The following is an 18,559-nucleotide window of genomic DNA, read 5'->3' as shown; positions in this document are numbered from 1 at the left end:
ATTATTAGATTTACATGTGTATTACGAACCTTTTTGCTATAGCTCAATCCGATAATGGAACAAACCGTAAGTTTCAACGGATGTAGTATTATCACTAAAATGCATAATTACTGTATATAGGGTCTGTACGTTTATAATAAAGATATATAGCCCCCCCCTCCCCCCCAAAAAAATAGTGTTCGTAATAGTCAGTAAATGTTATAGTCGTGATAATGTCTTTTACAAACTGTGTTCTTGTAATTTTTGTATGCTGAAATCTAGAAAGTTAAACAATGTTGTCCTCTTACCTTCTTGTGTACCAAAGTGAATTGTGACCCTGTTTTGTCAACACCTTCTGTTTGTTGTACACGACATTCGATTGTTTTCTTCTTCCGTTGAGAACTACATATAAGTAAATTTAGTCTTTAAAGTATAATTTGCATATGTAAATTAAAGCGTAAAGCTACAATTAGTATATCGATTTAAACAACTACGGTATATTCGTGAATAACATAGAATTAATTGTTGTAATGTAGATTTTTATTTCAGAGCATCAGCATTTAGCTACTAAAGATAAATTGCATATTTTTTTGACATTCGGAAGGAGATACAAATAGGAATGATTTCTCAAAAATAAAGACTTCCTGTATCTACAGAGTTTAAATCTTTCTTAATTTTTTAAGTACAGTAAATATAGAATAAATTACATGGGAAGTGTGTAATAAATTTTTTTCGAAATAGATCAACTTGACATTGTCAGTAGCTAATCATAGCCACCACTATGGAGTAATGATAAGGTATAAGAGGTTGCAGCTGCTCTTCCCGCTGAAATTAAGTTACGTGAGTAGAGACTGGCGCCGCCACTCAAAGGAGTTAGGTACCACGAACTACTAAAAGCAAGGACAAATCAAATCATTCGGAGCGCGTGCGTCTGATAGAATTAGCCAATGATACAATTAGCTACTGCCAGTAACAAACGATGCAGTTATTTTGGACTCTAACTGGCAGTATCGTTGATATCACTTTCGTTGCATTGTGGGGAAAGATTTGAATTTCAATTGGGTGTATACGGAGTGGTGCATCAGGATGATCAGTGGCCACCATATCTCACCAGGAAGGTTTCTACTAGTTTGATTGGACGAAAATAGTAAAATATTGATGAAAACGTGATTTGTATGTACATTTGTAAGAAAAGTGACCTGTCAGTAAAGTTTGCTTTTGCTACTCGCTTTTTTTTTAATAATAAATATATGAACGTTTAGGTATTTGCGTTAAACTATCAATTTTTTTTATGAATATTATTGTTTTAAACACTAAATTTATTTCGTTGCATTTATAAAATAGAAAATCTTCGTCACGAGCATATTCTTATCGATAATACTATCAGTAAATTATCTTTGACTCTAGACCACATCGTTATTTATATATTTATTTTTATATAATATATGTGTATATTCACGTATTAGGAATGAAAGCATCTCATTTTCAAGTACTAATTCTTTGCACATCTGTCGCACATTCTTCGTCTAATCTGTCCTTTTGTGTGTGGATTCTTCTAAATCTGTATCTTCTATTATCTATTGTTTTTTTTTTTTTTAACAGTATATACTCCTTCAAAATAAATGTACAAAGTAGATTATAAATTAAGGATAAATTACATGTATAGTATTCTACATGAACTGCATCATACTGCACTGTAAAATGTTTGCGCAAAATTATAACGAAAATAATCTTTTTTATGTAATTTTTAACATTTTCGTTTGTAAAAATTGCATTCCTATATGTGTACTATGAGGTTTCAAATATAACTTCGCAGTAACTTCGAGTGCACCTGTATGTATAATAATAACCAAAAAGTTTTTTAAGGAGGGAGTCTGCTATAATTTTTTGAATGCAGTCATCAGCTAATACCATGAAAGTACAGGGTAGGCCATAAGTCACAACAAAAATGCATTCGTATTTATCAATTACGGATACAAGTTGTATTACATTGTATGACATTATGTTAGGTTACCAAAATCAGGTTTTCGAAGTACCCTTCATAATAGAACGTACTAATGTTATTGGATGATAATTTGTCCACTTCAGAAGTAATACGCTCTTTTAAATGCTCTTTATCAGTACCCCATATAGAAAAGTCCATCGGGTTGAAATCTAGTAATTGTAGCCAGTAACCAGCGCTTTTAAAGTACGAACACACATTTATCCCTTGATAACTTTCTTCTCATTGAATACTTAATTACCAATGTAAGAAGGTTTAAATCCTTTATTAAAAAAAAAAAAAAAAAAAAAAAAAAAAAAAAAAAAAAAAAAGCAAATATGTGGTTTATGAATATATTGTAACGAGTAAGTTTTTATATTTTCCTCATCAATTAGCCACTGCTCCTCTGGTCAACTGAGAAACTGAGTTAGTGCCAAGCAAGTTATGGCCCAAGCTGTATACTCTACATTACATTCTCATTAGTCTACATTACGAGCTTAAATGGGCTCGTAGTGGTATTTTCGTTGTCTTAAATGGGCCAAGTTGTCAATATTACGGAAGGTTGCGCATGATAAAAATTGTATATTTTCACTGGCCCTGCCGAACGACGCATGTAACTGCTGTCATGTCCCGATACATTGCTAGCTACACTGGGACCTGTACTTGAGTACGATCCATGGAACGAGGAATACAAAAATGACAGCTTTCTGGAAGGGATTCAGTTCCACCATCTGTTATAGCCACACAGCAATAGTGAAATGTTGCGAAGTAGGTCTCTCTCTAATCATCCGGTAATGTGCCTAACAGGCTCCTGCGGTACGTGAGCGGCCGGAAACTGTGAGAAGAACACGGCCTGAGGCACACTCGAACCTCCAATAGAATGTACGTCATTAGGAGAGCAGTGACACAGGACAATCCGTCAAGACAGAAAAGTGTGGCCATACACAGTATCTCAAAAGGCACAATTTCCAACATCAACTTAAAGAACATCGCGTTGGAAGCACATCACAAAGCTCGTGGACACCACCTGACAGAGCGCCACACTCAGGAGAGGTTCACAAACATCAGAAAAGTAAACAAAAATACCTCGCAGAGGTTAACTGAAAGTGGCTATATACCCTAGAAAAGGATGGTTTTACCTAGATGAGACCAACAGAGTTCGATCTTTCTTTAAACCGTCAGTCAGACCACAAGACCTGTTCCGACGTTGTTCTGTAGTACAAAGAAATGTTTTTCAAAGGGCTTCTGGTAGTGGCGGGATATTGCAGTCTGGGAACGCTACCACTCGTCGAAGTATCTTCCAACTCCAAAGTCCACGCAGCTTGCTTCCAGGAGAATGTCATATTTAGTATAGGCGCCTAAACATGAAAATAAAAGTTTCCAAATTTCATATTTCGGTTGAAATATTGCAATTACGTATAGATTTTAACTCTCGTATTGTAAAAACTTGGCCTTATTTCCCATGCCTATCTCCAGCTTATAACTTAATCTGAAGTTTCACAGATGGTAAATATTACTTCCTTGATTCTCGTGAGTTACTATGTATTTCGTCTTGTATAGAAGTAACTATTTCTTTGGTTTTCAAATTGAGAGAAACTGCGAAATCAGGTACTATCTTTCGGTAATGTGCCATTAACGTTGTTGCAAAACAAATATATGAGAACTTTATCGTGATTTTGCTTTTGGCATCTGGTTCGACACCAGTCCTTTAATTTATTGCATTTTACAGAGAATTCCATGTAATATGCTAGTAGTAGTTACGTTGTAATAACATGTTTGTTCTCTCTGTGTGCGCGATAACCCGTGTTATTTTCGTTGGTCCAAGTATACTTTAGTATCCTGCTATACGCTTGTAAGTTTGTTCACTAATCAAGGCGTTTATTATTTTACAGTGTATAATTTACATTTTTTGAGGGTCCGGGAAGCAAAAGGGGAAGAGAAAGATTTAAAAGTTTCTCGCCATTTATTGCCGTTTACTAGATCCTCATTGGGTCTAGGAACTTGGAATATTGTATAAATGTTTCCCTTTAACCCTAGAATATGGGTAAGACGGCAGATGTATGAAATTGGTTTCACAAAGAATATTTCAGGATAAAAAAATAAATAAATAAAAAAAAAAAAAAAAAAAAAACTTAAGGTTTAATTTGAACCTGACGTGTAAAACCAGTAAATTTGACACATGAATTGTTTGGAGCTTACAAAAGAGGGACACATTCATTTGCACGAATTCAGATTAGTTTGGGACGGAATAGGATCGGGCAGCTTTTGTTTATGCGGCGATGAATTCCCGAGTTTAAGCCATAGCTGTAAAATACTGTCCATGATTTAGCCATAAAACCTAGAAATTATTTCTGGCACAGGGTTAAAAACTAACTCTTTGTCGTCTCATTACAGCGAGTTTTAAAAATGGCTTAAAAGTAACTTAGAATGAAGTAGTAAATACTTCTGACTTTTTTTTTTTTCCGTATTATGTTAACAGCTGCCCATGTCTTGAATATTTCCATTCAGCTGCAAGTAAATGTTTGATTTTCTGAGTGAAGAGAGAATTGTTTGGAGTAAGTTTCAACTGGCATTTGAAAACCTGATCGGCGTGCCTATAGCTTGTTCGTATAACAAGGAAAGAAAGTAATAATACAAATAAAGGTTGTTACTCCCCCCTTTTTTCTTCTTCGGAACGGCTCATGAAGACCCAAAGGGTGTGTGTGGAAATAAAAGCACATACTTTCTTGATTTGAGAACCTATGAAGGTGATGTAGTCACCAACACTCTCCAACTTCAATTATTTTCCCAGGTTGTCCAATCCCAGTTTCCCATTTTACAGAGACTGAATGAACCTCAGAATCGTATTGAAAGAAGAATATAACAAAATTTCCCGCGTTATCGGAGGTAATCACGTGCCGCAGTATCAGGAGGTAGACACGTGACAACGCTGCCCAGTTTCTAATAATAAAAGTACTGAAGCATCAAAACAAACTTATATAATATTGCTGTCTTCCGAGTTGGAGCGATCAGAACGAAAAACGCACTAGAAATAGTGAGGCTTAATTAGTCAAAAGTGTATCTGCAATACCATTTGTATAGTTTTTCTTTAAAACTTTTTTTCAAGAAAAGTTCCATGTGCTTCACTAGAGCTTTAATCTGGTAATTACTGCCTAAAGATAAAATCGTAAGTAAATTCATGCATCATATAGTTACTGACATAATAGAATACTAGAATAGTTTGTTTGTAATGCTTTGAGAAACTACTGCAATGTTAACAGAGTAACAAAATAAATGTTGGCGCATGTATTATGCACTTGCTACTTGTATGAGTTGCAAGTTACGTGTACTAATTAGCTAGAAAGAAATGCTAGATTTACTTACGTTCTGATAATTTTGAGTTTTATCGATTTTTTTAAAACCAGGATATACAAGCAGTATTCTAAGAACTGTTACTTTTAATAATTATTATTTTATCATAAAAGTTTTCTTTGTTCACCAAGCTAGAAATAGTTCTTGAATTCTGAGGATAATTTCTTATTTTCATGTGATCTCGAGAAGAATCGATAAAACCTCGAAAAGAAATAAGTAGAAAATTAATTTGTTCGACGAAATGTGGAGTAATAAGTTTTATGTTGATGTCTTGCATGTGAGTAAGGTAATTTATTCACTTGCATGTCTGTTTTTGATGAAAATCGAACGTTTGTGACATTGAAACAAAATGTTCTATCTATAACATAGCTAGTAAGAGATCTGCGCTGTGAGAATAGTCTGCCTTGTAATGTGAATGCTCATTGTAAAAAGTAACACTAGCACTGAGATATAAATTTATCACTGCATGACATTTTACTATATATATATGTGTACGTATATCCCAGTATTTTTATGTACAGGGTGTTCATAATTTTATGGTACTAAATTTAAACATATATTTTTAAATGTAATTTCCCAAACTAATAAGACTTTCAAGTAACTTTTTATTTGTAGAAATAAATGTAATCTCGATTTATAAATTGTGGATGTATCAATTGCTTGGCTATTGAGGTTTCATAGCAGAAGCTACTCCCGTCCTGAATACGCCAAGAAAACTAGATTTTACAGTTTTTACTTTTTGGTTGAATGATTTCTTAGGAATACTGTCTATTAATTTTCTTATGTAAATTCCCTTCTGGGAACCTGCCGTTCCAAGCGAGCAACTGCTTCAGCGAGGGCTTGGATTCCATTGTTGAGCTGCATTGGAGGATCCGTGTTATCATCTCCATCTTTTTCACTCATGGATGCTAGCGGTTGAGAAGGTGGCTGCAGGCTGGAAACAATTGACGGCGTGAGACTGATGGCGAAGCGGTAGCAATCGGTCGGTGAAGGTCCACCGAAGTGGATGCTGCATGTCACGTACTAGGCGATACGGCCGCTGGGGTTTGTGCAAGAGGGCACGTGGCGCGGTGCGATGTTACTTGTCACAAGCAGCAACGAGTGCCGTCTTCGGGCGAGCGTCCGTCGGGGCGGCTCGTAGATTTCAGGTTGATTCGCAGGTAATCAATCAAGGCGCCGCGCGCAAGATTCCGAGTCCCCTCTGGCTCTCAAGTCTAACTAAGGAATTCAACCATTGTTGTTGTCCTTTAAACCGGACGACGGCTGCAGGTGAATCCAGATTGGTTTCAAGTAGATGATTGCTTATTTGGAACATGTAGTAATCCGGTTATTTCCGAATTAGTCTTAGTGTAAGCAATCCATCAATGTACAAAAATTCGAGGAAATCGTATATCCTAAAATTTACAGATTGGAATCTTATTCGAAATATAATAGTTTTGTTTAATTTTCGATGATGCTTCAGTAAATAACGGTATTTTTTTATATTTTATTTAGCGATTACTGCTTTAATTTTATAATGTAGTAGATAGCCCTTTCTTGATCTCAGGCATTCAGATAGTTTTTACGAAGTAATCTTCAACCAAAACTAGCGCGTTCTGGATTAAATTTTATAAACTGTTTTAACTTTTTTTGTTCGATTATTATTTATTCCTTGAAATAGATTTGAAGTATATAACTTTACATTTTGTAAAGTTACTTTTGCTTGTTAAAGTATTGTCCAAAAGTGTAGACTATGAAATTGTGAACGCCTTGTGTACATATACACACACATGATGTTCCGCGATGAATATATAAATAGAATGCACTTTACGGTTGGATTCTTCAGAATCTGAGATTGGATTTTTTTCTTTCTTCAAAATACTTTGTTGCGAGATGTATAATTACGGAATTTCAATGGAAGTACTATGTTTTGGCTTTAAAAAGGAAAATGCTTCAGTCACTGAATCTTTGAAATGGGGCGGGAGGAGGAGAATAAATCTTTACTGTACCTGTAAAATGTGGAAAAATTAATCTTCGCTTACTAAACGTTTTGAAAAGGAAAGATTTCAATTCATGAGGTTTTAAAAAGAAAAAGTATTTAAGTGAATGAGCTTTTGATTGAAACACTTTCCCATCCGTTAATTAATCTGAAAAGAAGAATTTGTACTGACAATCCGGTTTCAGATGCCTACTTAGCACTTCATTAAATTAATCGAGTCACTTCATTTCATACTGAAAAAATTTACATCGTTCAGTCATTCTACGTACAGATTTCTGTAATTCCTGAATTTCCTTTGAGCTTCCAAGCTTTCGACTCTGCCCTGGAGTCTTAGTTACGGAGGTTAAAAACAGGAAGTAAAAGAATAGATAAAAACAGGAAGTAAAAGAATAGAAACATCAAGGAATAAAAACGGAACGCATTTGCCAAGGGAAGAGTTGTGTTGTACGGAAACATATTGTCAAGTATATCAGCGTTCAACGGATGAAGATGGTGCAAACTAAAGATGATGATGCACCCATCTTCATCCGTTGAACGCTGACGTACTTGACAATTTCTAAATCATAATCTGGAAAAGTCAGGGAACTCATGGTTGTCAAATAAATGGAAACCTTGCATTAGAACTGGTCACTAACTTTCACCTTGAAGAAACTTAACACCTCTAAAATGTATGAAATATGTTGTTGTCTTGAATGTTGTTTAGCATACATCATTTTTTCTTTCTCAGAATTAAAGAAAGAGATGAGAAACATGATGAAACTAGGTAACATTAATGGATATCCTGTTTCCACTTAATTGAGTTGGTATAATCAGGTTGAAAGGAATGCACGTTCCAACCATGCGCGCTGACTACGTGGGTGCTCCGGCACCCACAGAAATAATCTTGTGGGTGCACCCACACGATTTTTAGTTCAGATCCGGGTTTGAACTCATTTCTCTTGCGTTTAAGTCAGCCGTGTTACCAACTGAGCTAGGGCAGCCCCAACTTAATCCTCATAGCACCAGAATATTTTAGTTTATCACAGCACAGGCCTTTATGACAGTGTTCATAAAAGATTTTAACTAAAAATCAAACAAACATTGAGACTTCCCTGAAAACATATAGGCTAACACGTCCCGCCATTGATATGCACCCACATAAATTTTGGAAAGTCGGCGCCGTTGGTTTCAACAAACCTGAAACCGAGAATACTGACAAAAATCTGGGTCGGACTACGTATATTTCTCAGATTGACAACTGTATTAAATAAGACTTCTACTCAGTATTATGTTTGCATAACATTAAAACTCCCCAAGATTTTGGAAAAGAGTATCACTCAATCTAAGAAATATTCTACTAATTCCAAGTGAAAAATCAGGAGTTTACATGGTGAGGTGCAATTGGCTGGGGGGTTATATAGGCATGACTAAAAGAATAGTACGAGTCAAAGCAGGGTGCTAAAGCAGAACACCCGGTTTCAGGCTTTTGGAAACATATAAAACAACAAAATTGGCGGGATTCAAGAATTTTATTTGGAGCCAACAATGAAATAGGAAGACTTCTTTCTAAAAATTGTGTTTATTTTCGTAAAAAAATCCAAAGTTGAACATAGATAAAAGTTGACTAAGCAAGGAATTCGAAGTACAGACAATATTTGCACAAGAAACCTAACATGAACTGGCAACTTAAACAAAAGAAAACTCAAATTCAGCCTGCCATTTCAGTGTTCTGCTCCATTATGCGACATGTGGCTACCAAATAGGACAAGGAGCTATTAGCACTGCTGTGCCTTGGCGAATTTATTCTCTTTATTTTACTGATTTTTTTTTTTTTTCATTATTTTTCCTATTATCCTTTGTGAGGAAGACTCGAGGCAAGAGCCGAAATCCAGGAAGTACAAGGGATTATCAGGAATCAGAATTGCATATAAGGAAAATGATAGTTAAAATTCCTGAGTTTGTTAGCATATTATCCTAAGTTAATTGTTCGTAGTTTTATAATTTAAGCGCAAAATAAGTGCAGATTCAAAAGCTAGTTAGTCATAGTGGGAGAATACATAATCTACGTGTCACTTTGTCCTTTGTAAAGCATAATCAAGTGCCAAGTTCCATTGTGTTCAGAATAAATGTAATGCTCAGTGGGAAGGGCTAGACAAATTATATACTTAAAAATAGTAAAAATGTTATTATATAATTAAAAAAAAGGATACCAAAAGAGCTTTCGCTCAACTCTTCATTAGATAAGAGGAGAACAGTGACCATATGACTGAATTCAATATGATTCCCAGCTGAATTCAATATAATATTCTTTTTAGTACGGGAATTTTATCAACGAAAAACTATGGGAACCATGGTCATTAACGTGTTTGGACTTTCCGGAAAGCATGGAGTCATATGTATGTTTTTGGATTTTCCATTTCTCTTCACTTCCTTATATACACACATTCTTGGATATTTATCTACTCGCATTTGTAATCAGCTTCCTTTAACTTAGGCTCAGTGGTAGAGCGTTCACCTCAGGTGCTTGGGTTCCTAGTTAGATCCCAGCTCGCGCCAAGTGAGCTTTGTGGTGGACAAACACCTTGTGCGTGGGTTTTCTCGGGATTCTCCCACTTTCTTTATTCCACCATTTCATTCATTATTTCACCATCACCGTCTCCTTTAGCCTAACCGGCATACCCATGGGACGTAAAATTCAAAGATTCCCTTTAACTTATAGAACATAAACATGGAACATTAAATAAGATTTTAATTTTCGAGTAAGATGTTTATTTTTGAAGACTTGTGTAACTGCTTTAAAATTTATTCTCCATTGTGTTGATACGTGTGAATTACGGGGAAAAGAAGTATTGATCGTTGACTCCGTCAATTTTACATCTCTCAGCAAACTGGTGGTAACAGAACTCTCGTCTTTACGATGATGATGTGAAGAATCTAATCTGCAAAGTTGCAGGGAACATCCTATCTATACATAAATGTATGTATGTATGTGGGCTTAATAAATAACACCTATTATCTGCAAAAAAAGAATAAATTATTATTTCTTACATAAAGTGTACACTTTTTTCATTTTAATTTCAGCAACACATATGGTGATTTCCCAGAAGAAGGCATGGTCGTCAATGCGTTGGGCATTACATTGATGGCCGCTGCAATAGTGGTTGCATATATAACACAGCGAGAAGACTTCAAATATCGTGGACATATATTAATTTCTGCACAAGGCGATATATGAATTAATGAAGGAAAAACTTTTTATTTTTATTTTTTTTCTAAAAGAAAGAGAGAAAGCTTTGAACTTATTATTAATGCTCATATACAGTGAAATTCATGTGATCTTTTGAACTATTTTTTTATTTCACTTTCTTCTGAAAAATCTTTTATATATATATACATATTTTCTTTTTTACTTTCTTCATTTGTATTTTTTTTAAATACAAACTTTCTTGGGTCTATTTGTGGTCATCGATACATTATATTATATACTGTGTGCGTAATATATAAAAAAAAATAGTAAAAATGACAATAGTTGTGCGTTTATATCTTCGTCAATCTTCCTTCCTAAACACATTTATCAATAACTTATATGTTTTTGACTTTCAAGTCATCTAAATAGAAAGAAAAACAGTGTGATGCAGATCTCATGAACTCTTAATTGAAATAATACATACATAAAGTTTTTACGTAAAAGTATTGCATGTGTATTTGAAACTATGAAGCAACAATTATACTATACCTTCCGAGACTTTTTTCTTTAAAAAAAAGTGGAACAATTCATTTATAAACATTGGTTTATAGTGACTTTTTTTTTTTTTTTAAAGTATGATTGCTTTGTATGCTTCGTATTAAATATGTTGTGAAAACTGTAGGTTGTATTTTTATTATTATTACTATTACTATTATTGCATGCAATAAGAATGGGCTTTCTTGTAGATGGTGTTGAGGTAAATATTTCTTTGTAATTGCTTGTGCTTTCCCTATAAATATAAATTTTTATTTGTTTGTAAAATCCATAATAATATCTCGTTTTAACTTTTCAGCTATCGCTTTGCACACTTAAAAAACTGTAGCTTTCTTGTTTTTTGCTGTATTGTAACTTTAAGGTGCTAAAAAGGAAGCTGTAAATTCAGAACAAATGATGCCTGACGCGTTTTGTGATGTAAATACGTTATTTACTTCATATTTTGTTCTTATATTTTAGAAGCTATATTATATTCTCATAGAATATCACTTTCCCCTGCAAGTTGGTGTAATTTTGGTCCTTCAACACTGGAACACGAGTATTGAGACTCTTAAGAGCCAAGATTAGGTAGTTTTTCATTTTTTGGGTAAATTACTCAAATATGAATGCGAATTTCAATATAGTTCCGGTAAACCACACACAGATTGATCCCTTACCGTCAGTACCCCGGTAAACTATAGATTTTTTTTTTTTTTTGCCGTAAGTACGATTATATTATTTGAATGTTAGTAAATAATTGAGGATCTATACAATATACGTTCGAAGTTTTTTTCCAAGTGCTGGATATATATTATAAAAAACTTCGTATTAAATTATTTTTTATGGAACATAGTCCTAGGACATTTTAGTTTTTCACTGCATACTTCAACATAAATGAACTTGGCCAGAACAACAAGTCGGAAATGGCTACGTAGCCACATATTACTTACTGCGTGATTGGTAGATGTTTTAGGAATGAATTAGATACTTAATGCTGAATATGTCCGTTGGTGTAGACGTAAAATGGTTAACGCTGGCTCATGGAAACTTGAAATCTATTATGCGAGAGATTTTTTTTTTTTTTTTTTTTTGCAACGTGTGGGTAAGCCTAATTCTGGTAAAAGTGAACCATAGCCGACTTACTTTGTACAAATATTTTGTTGTGCGTATATTTGTAGGTTTTTAATATTCATTAAGTGCACGAAATATTCATTGGTCACATTTTGTGTTCTTGGTACGCTGTAACGCACAATTAATGCTTTATTAGACCTGAGTTAATGAGAATCCTTCTTTCAGGAAGAAATAATCTATTCTTTGTTGTACTTTTTAAATATTTTACAATAAAGTACAAAACTAGGAAAATTACCAAAACTTAGTTTTTAGTGACGTAGTTTCCTTAGTATGTTTGTGTCCAAACATCCAAACATTCATACAATTCGTAAGTAGAGTAGACTGAGTATTCGCTGTAGATTTTTTAAATGCATGGCTGTTTTTCCCAATAGAAGACAAGATTATAGTATGAGCTTGCTCTGTTTGATTTTCTTTATTTACACAGCAGCTTGTAGGCGACCAAAATAGTCGAAAGGGATAGCTCAGAAATTATTTTACTAAAACTCGCCTAGGCGTAGGCTATACTGTGGTATTTCCTCAAACTATTTAGGAATCACATTTATCATGAGAATGCACTTGAGGGCTTCAGACTGATTTTCTATTTGCTTTATATCCGCTGGTAATAGAACACGTTTGTATACTTACATGACGAAAAGAATTGCATGCTGAAGCGTATCGCATAGCAGGCCTGTAGACAGGAAGGGGCTAGAGCGGACAGTGCCCGCTCTAAATTATTTTTTGCTCCCTCTAGAACAGAACGTTGTAGACAATTTTAAGCAAAACTACATATGAAATTCTTGCAACTGTATTTACGCAATTAAATTCACTTTAGCACACTTTAATTTTTTCTGTGTAGAATAGTTCGCTTGTTGCTGGATGCATCAAACATTCCCTGTTCTAAGAATTTCGAATTGTAAGTCCCTATTATTGCACCGTTACAAGCATCAAAGGTGTGGGACCAGATCCACTTCCAAAAAATAGGGCTGCATCAGGGTGATACACAATGTTAACTGCTAACATAAATACACTATAGAGCTAAGAAGTGGCCAGCGGGCCTTTGCCCACACTGCGGTCACCTTCAACCACTCCTGAACTCAGTTGTTCGCTAGGATAAATATAAGTTTAAAAAAATGAACAGTAAAGTTCGTAAGGTGAAAAGTAATTACAGTTTTGCTAAAGATTCTATACAGCAGGGAAAGGCGTAGGCAGTTTATGGTGTTTTATGGTGTTTCTTGCTGTCAATCATTGCTTCCCTTGCTATTAACTTCTGATCCTGTAATAAATAGGACGAGCTACGGACCTGTCGCATAGCATCGTAGTGGAAAAATTATATTAATCCAGAAAATAGCCCAATTTTATGTACGAACTTATTCGGACCTTTTATTTTTGATCACATTATTTCACTTTGTAAAGAAACTGATAGTTACATCGATACATTAAAAATTCTCACAGTATAAACTTAAGATCGCAGCTCTATATACAAGGAAATTTCATATATTACCATTAATTTGTAATATTGATTGATTATTATAATTAACGGTTGTTGCTTTTGGAATCTCAAAGAACGAAAATACAACATTATTTTTCGTATTTTAAGACAAAATACGTAATACGAATCGTGATTGTATCGTATATGTATAGTAATACATAAATATTCGACTTTTGTTTATATAGAAAGTGATAATGATTACAGTCCACTTAATAACCTATCATTACCTACATTATCTTGTTAGTACGGTAATGTTCATCTGTACATAAAAGAAGAAAACTTGCGTATCAGTTGTAAATGATTTCATCCAGCGATATAGCTAAACACCTTCCAGTTCACTTAAAAATCAAATACTTTTGTTCGCACTTTTTGGTCATTGATTTATCTGACATCTTCGTACAGAACCAACTTTTTTAAGTATCACAGTGCATCCCTTGAAATGTTCTTTACACATATATAATGTGAACTATGTAACTGACATCGGTAGAAAGTTGGCTAGTGTAAAACGAAGTGTTAAAACTGAAGTTGTTAGTTTAGTACCGAGTTGTTCCCGTCGATTCTGTCATACAAGAAAAACCTAATCATGAAATCGAAAAAATGTACAGAAAATGTATTAAAGATAATATAAACATTTAGTAGTTACACTTCAGTCACCCTCTTTAACCATGTCTTTTAGTGTTACAGACAACGAGTAAACACTGACAAGTATGTGACTACCACTGTCAAAGTGAAATAATCGTACATCCTGTAACCAGAATTACATTAATAAAAGTTTATTTCTTAAAGGAAAGAAACGAAACAGAAAAAACTACACTGGGGAAATTTACGTTCTATTTTATTATTCCTGAGAGTTGTTCCGGTAGGACACAACGATCTATTTCCTTTTTGCATTACTCTCTAAATGTTCAAAGAAACAATCAAAACTTGATATTACAGTAAATTTACTTGCTTTTGATATTACTATTAATGGCAAGTGTAACTATTGAAGCTCTCTGTTTTATAACTTGTGATCATGTAATAAGAAAATTATATTTATTTTTGTACATTGTTTTACATACAAATGCACGCTTTAGCATGGTAATGTATGTATGAGAGTTGAATGATGCTAACACATTTAAAAGCATAGTAGTTGAACACACACAATTTGATTTTTACACCCACAATCGTATATTCATATATTTTTAGCTAAGTAATAAATAAAACTGATTAACAAATATATAAGATACAGGACAAACAGGAAAAGAGAGAGAGGGAAAAAATAGGCTTCTTATAATTAACATCATGTGAATTGTTCTAATATAAACTATTTGAAGAGAAATCTTAACAATAAATTCAAAGGTATTCACTTTTGCTTCTGCAGATTCTCAGAGATTTTTTTTTTTTTTTAAATCCAATTTTCACTGACAGCTGGGTTAAAATTTACTTTAAATTAACTGACTTTCTTCATTTATACCGCGTGCGTATTTCGTAGGTGTTACATGCCCCGAATCGAAATTTAAAAAAGGATTATAATTATTCTACCGCAGAAATATATAATAATTGAGGCTTTTTTTAACTGCATGTTGATGAGATTTCTAAGAAGCATTTTATAATCTAACAGAGTGCAAGTAGAAATTCAAGATAAGATAAAATTTTGTAAAGGCTTTCAAGAGCACCAACAACCGAAAACTTAAAGCATCCTTATTTTAGTTCGCACGGAACACAAAAGAATTTAAGAAGTCATAATGACAAATGCAAATATATATTTAAAACAAAAATACTTGAAAAGAAACAACTGTAATATCTGTTCATAACAATATTACATGTTTTTTTAACCAAGTTATTTCTCCAGAATTATAAAAGTGATAAAGTTAATAATAATGAATAATTAGGTATAAATTTATAGTAAATGTACGAAGATCAGGAATATTTTGTGTGAATGTCATAGTAGAAAATACAGTTGAATGTTCTTTCGAAGTAATTTTTGTAATGGTGATTACTTCTGCTAACTTATGGAGTTATAAACTTTGTTTAGGGAAAATACATTGTTCTGACAATTTTTCGGAAACAAAATAACAAAGATAAATTTACTTACCAGCATATGATTTTGACGGTACAGAAAGAATTAATTTCATCCTTACAAAAAATGTCAAAATCGCCCATTTTTATGTTGAAAGAACCTCACATGAAGTCGCAGAAGTGGCTGAAAATTAGCTCCAAACATAATATACGTAAGATAACTTAAAGAAAAAAGTTTTTTTTTTTTTTTTTTTAATTTCCCTCTGCAGTATACACTGATAAGAGCTTTATTTATGATTACTTTTTTTTTCTGAAATAATAATAGTTTTATCGTATATTCAAGATAAACAGTTTGCTTGCTTGTTTAATTATTAAAAATTCGTATTTATAAAGTATTGATAATGTTCTCATAAATGCTTATAATAATTGAAGTATACACAGTGAAGAACCAAATGTAATAGTATTCGTGGAAATTAAATATATTTTTTAAGAAAAAAAAGTCATGGGAAGAGAAATTTATTTTAGATAGAAATTTTCTAGTGTTACTTTACACTATTAGTTTCAAAAACTACGCGGTATTAAAATTTGGTAACTTTTTGAAAATTTGTATCCTAGTTAAAAACAATTTTGATAATATTTTTAAAAGATATTTCCTTTATCCTTGGTTTATTTTTGAATTGCTGAATTTGTGCACTTGTGTGAATGTGTATGTATAATATGTAAGATGACAGCCCAAGATAAGATTATAAAATCTACGTAAATATAAACAAAACTTAAAACTGCTTCTTTCTTTTCAACAAACTCAGACTTTTTTTTTTTTTGTTTGTTTTGTTTTGTGAGTAATTTCCAAGATGTTAACTGATTATTCAGCTATGCTTTACGGAAGAAGTCGGTAACACTATGTTTAATTGAACCCGACAGTTTTTTAATACTTTAAAATCAGAACTTTTTAGTACTAAAAACGTACTTTCACAGTTATTACGTACGTAAATGACGGTAATTTTGTAAAATAATAATTATGTACCTATGTAAAAGAAAAAAATGAAATTATAGATTAGTTTTTTGTGTTGGTACAATGTATATTTAAAAAAATCCCGTATTATGGCTTACTAAATTCAGCATTTCGTCTGTTTTGGTTACGAAAAGTTTACATATAAAGATTGAAAAAGGAAATTACGCGCGAAGGAAAGGAACGGAACGGGTCGCGGTGGTTTAGTGGTAGAGCGCTCACATTTGGTCGTGGAGTCTCTGGTTTGATCCCAGCTCCCTCCAAATGGACACAAACCTTTCTCTTTTTTCTTCGGGGTTCTCCCGTTTCTTCCCACTTTCGTTATTTCAACATTATCATCTCTCTCATAATCTCTCACCCTCTCTTTTATTATCGGTGTATAGTCGTAAAACGAACAATATATATAAATCCATACTTATTTACTTAAATGTTGAAACTATATCAGAATGTAGTCTCCAACTTTATAAAACTGCTAACGACCACACCCGGAATACAGAATTTAGATCAATGATACAAGATTTTTTTTGAGGTTGTACGGTGTTACATTGAGTTGATTACTAACAACTTAATGTAAACCTAACCAACTTATTCAGACTGTCTTCTCCATCTTCCTTATTACTCATCTGCAGCTAATACGCTAAATTCCTCTAATATAGTCGACCACAAACTTAGAGAGAAATCACCAACTGATAGATTATATTACAATAAGGTCCTTGTTTTCAGTTTACGGATGTGCATTCTAAGTTAACGTTTTATTGTGACACAGTATTTCTCTCCACAGTAACTGAGCACTTCTAAAGTAATAGGCCTAAATATATGAACTTGTTACTTGGTTGTATTGTTGAAATTTAGATAATAATTTTTTAAATATTTTCTCCCAAATGTTTAATAAAAAAAGAATATTGGGTGGATGGGGGAAGATGAAGAATCTACCGAGCATTTTTTTTAATGCACATAAACCAATATCTACAGCTATTTTAATGTATTGTTATTTAAGAAGTATATTAACTAACTATTAGTGTTGTAGAAGCATGGTAGTTTTGAGACTTACTAATGTGTGTGTTCTATTTGTTTTTTTTTTTCTTCTAATTTCAGCGAAGAGTATTCTCAACTGCCTGAAGAAGGAATAGTGGTGAATGCACTTGCTATGGTGTTGGTAGCTTTAGGCATTCTCCTTTCCTATGCAGTGCGAAGGGAGTCTTTTAGAGCTCAGTACAAAAACATTATAACAGAAAGGCTATAATTAATCTAGTGCTTTCTTTTTCTTTTTAACTTTTTTTTTTAAACCATTCATGCTTCAAGGACTTCGAAACTACAAAACAAAGCTACAAACAGAAGATAGATTGTAATATATATAATATATAGATATATATATATAAGTACATAACTAACACCCCCTCCTGTGTTTGCCAGCCTAACACCATTAAAAAATTTAAAGTGTTCAAACGACCCTTACTGGGAGATGGGGGTAAGGTTATGTTAATAAGACAGCTTTATATATATACATCTGTAATTGCGTTCGCCATGTTAAAAAAATAAATAAAAAGCTGTTTAAGTAAATAAATGTATGTACAGTCATGTTTTAAAAAATCGTGGCCATCCACATTACTTTAAAAAATGTAGATGTAAATCGGATAAGTGTGAATTTCCTACTGTTGTTTGCCACTTTTTTTTTTTTAAAAATATTTATTGATTTTTTTTTTTTAAATATAGAAAGGTAAGTGAGTGGTCACGTTTTTATGAACATAACTATACGTGTATGTATGGGACGGTAAATTGTGTGGGCGCATGCTTGTGACGAAATGCTTGCTGATGCATGCTTGTGTGTATAATTTCAGGTAGGCAGCATGTCAGTTTTTTTTTTTTTTTTTCTCAATAACAAAGTTAACATATGGATAAATAAATATTATATAATAAAAATGTATGTATGCGAAAATGAGAGTGGATGTGTAAACTGTGTATGT

General features: G+C 33.2%; 1 protein-coding gene across 6 annotated transcripts in view; it reads left to right on the top strand.

The window, feature by feature from the left end:
• The window catches only part of nemy (cytochrome b561 family member no extended memory), a 616,447-nt gene extending 598,178 nt beyond the window's left edge, over window positions 1–18,269 (top strand). For 3 of the 6 annotated variants that reach the window (XM_081739592.1, XM_081739591.1, XM_081739589.1), the window contains one exon: window positions 10,350–10,703. In XM_081739592.1, coding sequence (XP_081595718.1) covers window positions 10,350–10,503 — 154 coding nt within the window. In that variant the 3' untranslated portion in view covers window positions 10,504–10,703. Of the gene's footprint in view, window positions 1–10,349; window positions 14,965–17,690 lie in introns of those variants that run through there. The other 3 variants (XM_081739588.1, XM_081739590.1, XM_081739587.1) reach the window with 2 other exon arrangements.
• Window positions 18,270–18,559: the final 290 nt, after the last annotated feature.

The sequence above is a fragment of the Thermobia domestica genome, chromosome 15, assembly GCF_964235325.1.
Source record: "Thermobia domestica chromosome 15, izTheDome1.hap1.1, whole genome shotgun sequence".
Lineage (NCBI taxonomy): Eukaryota > Metazoa > Arthropoda > Insecta > Zygentoma > Lepismatidae > Thermobia > Thermobia domestica.
This window is presented reverse-complemented; position numbering and strand designations above follow the sequence as displayed.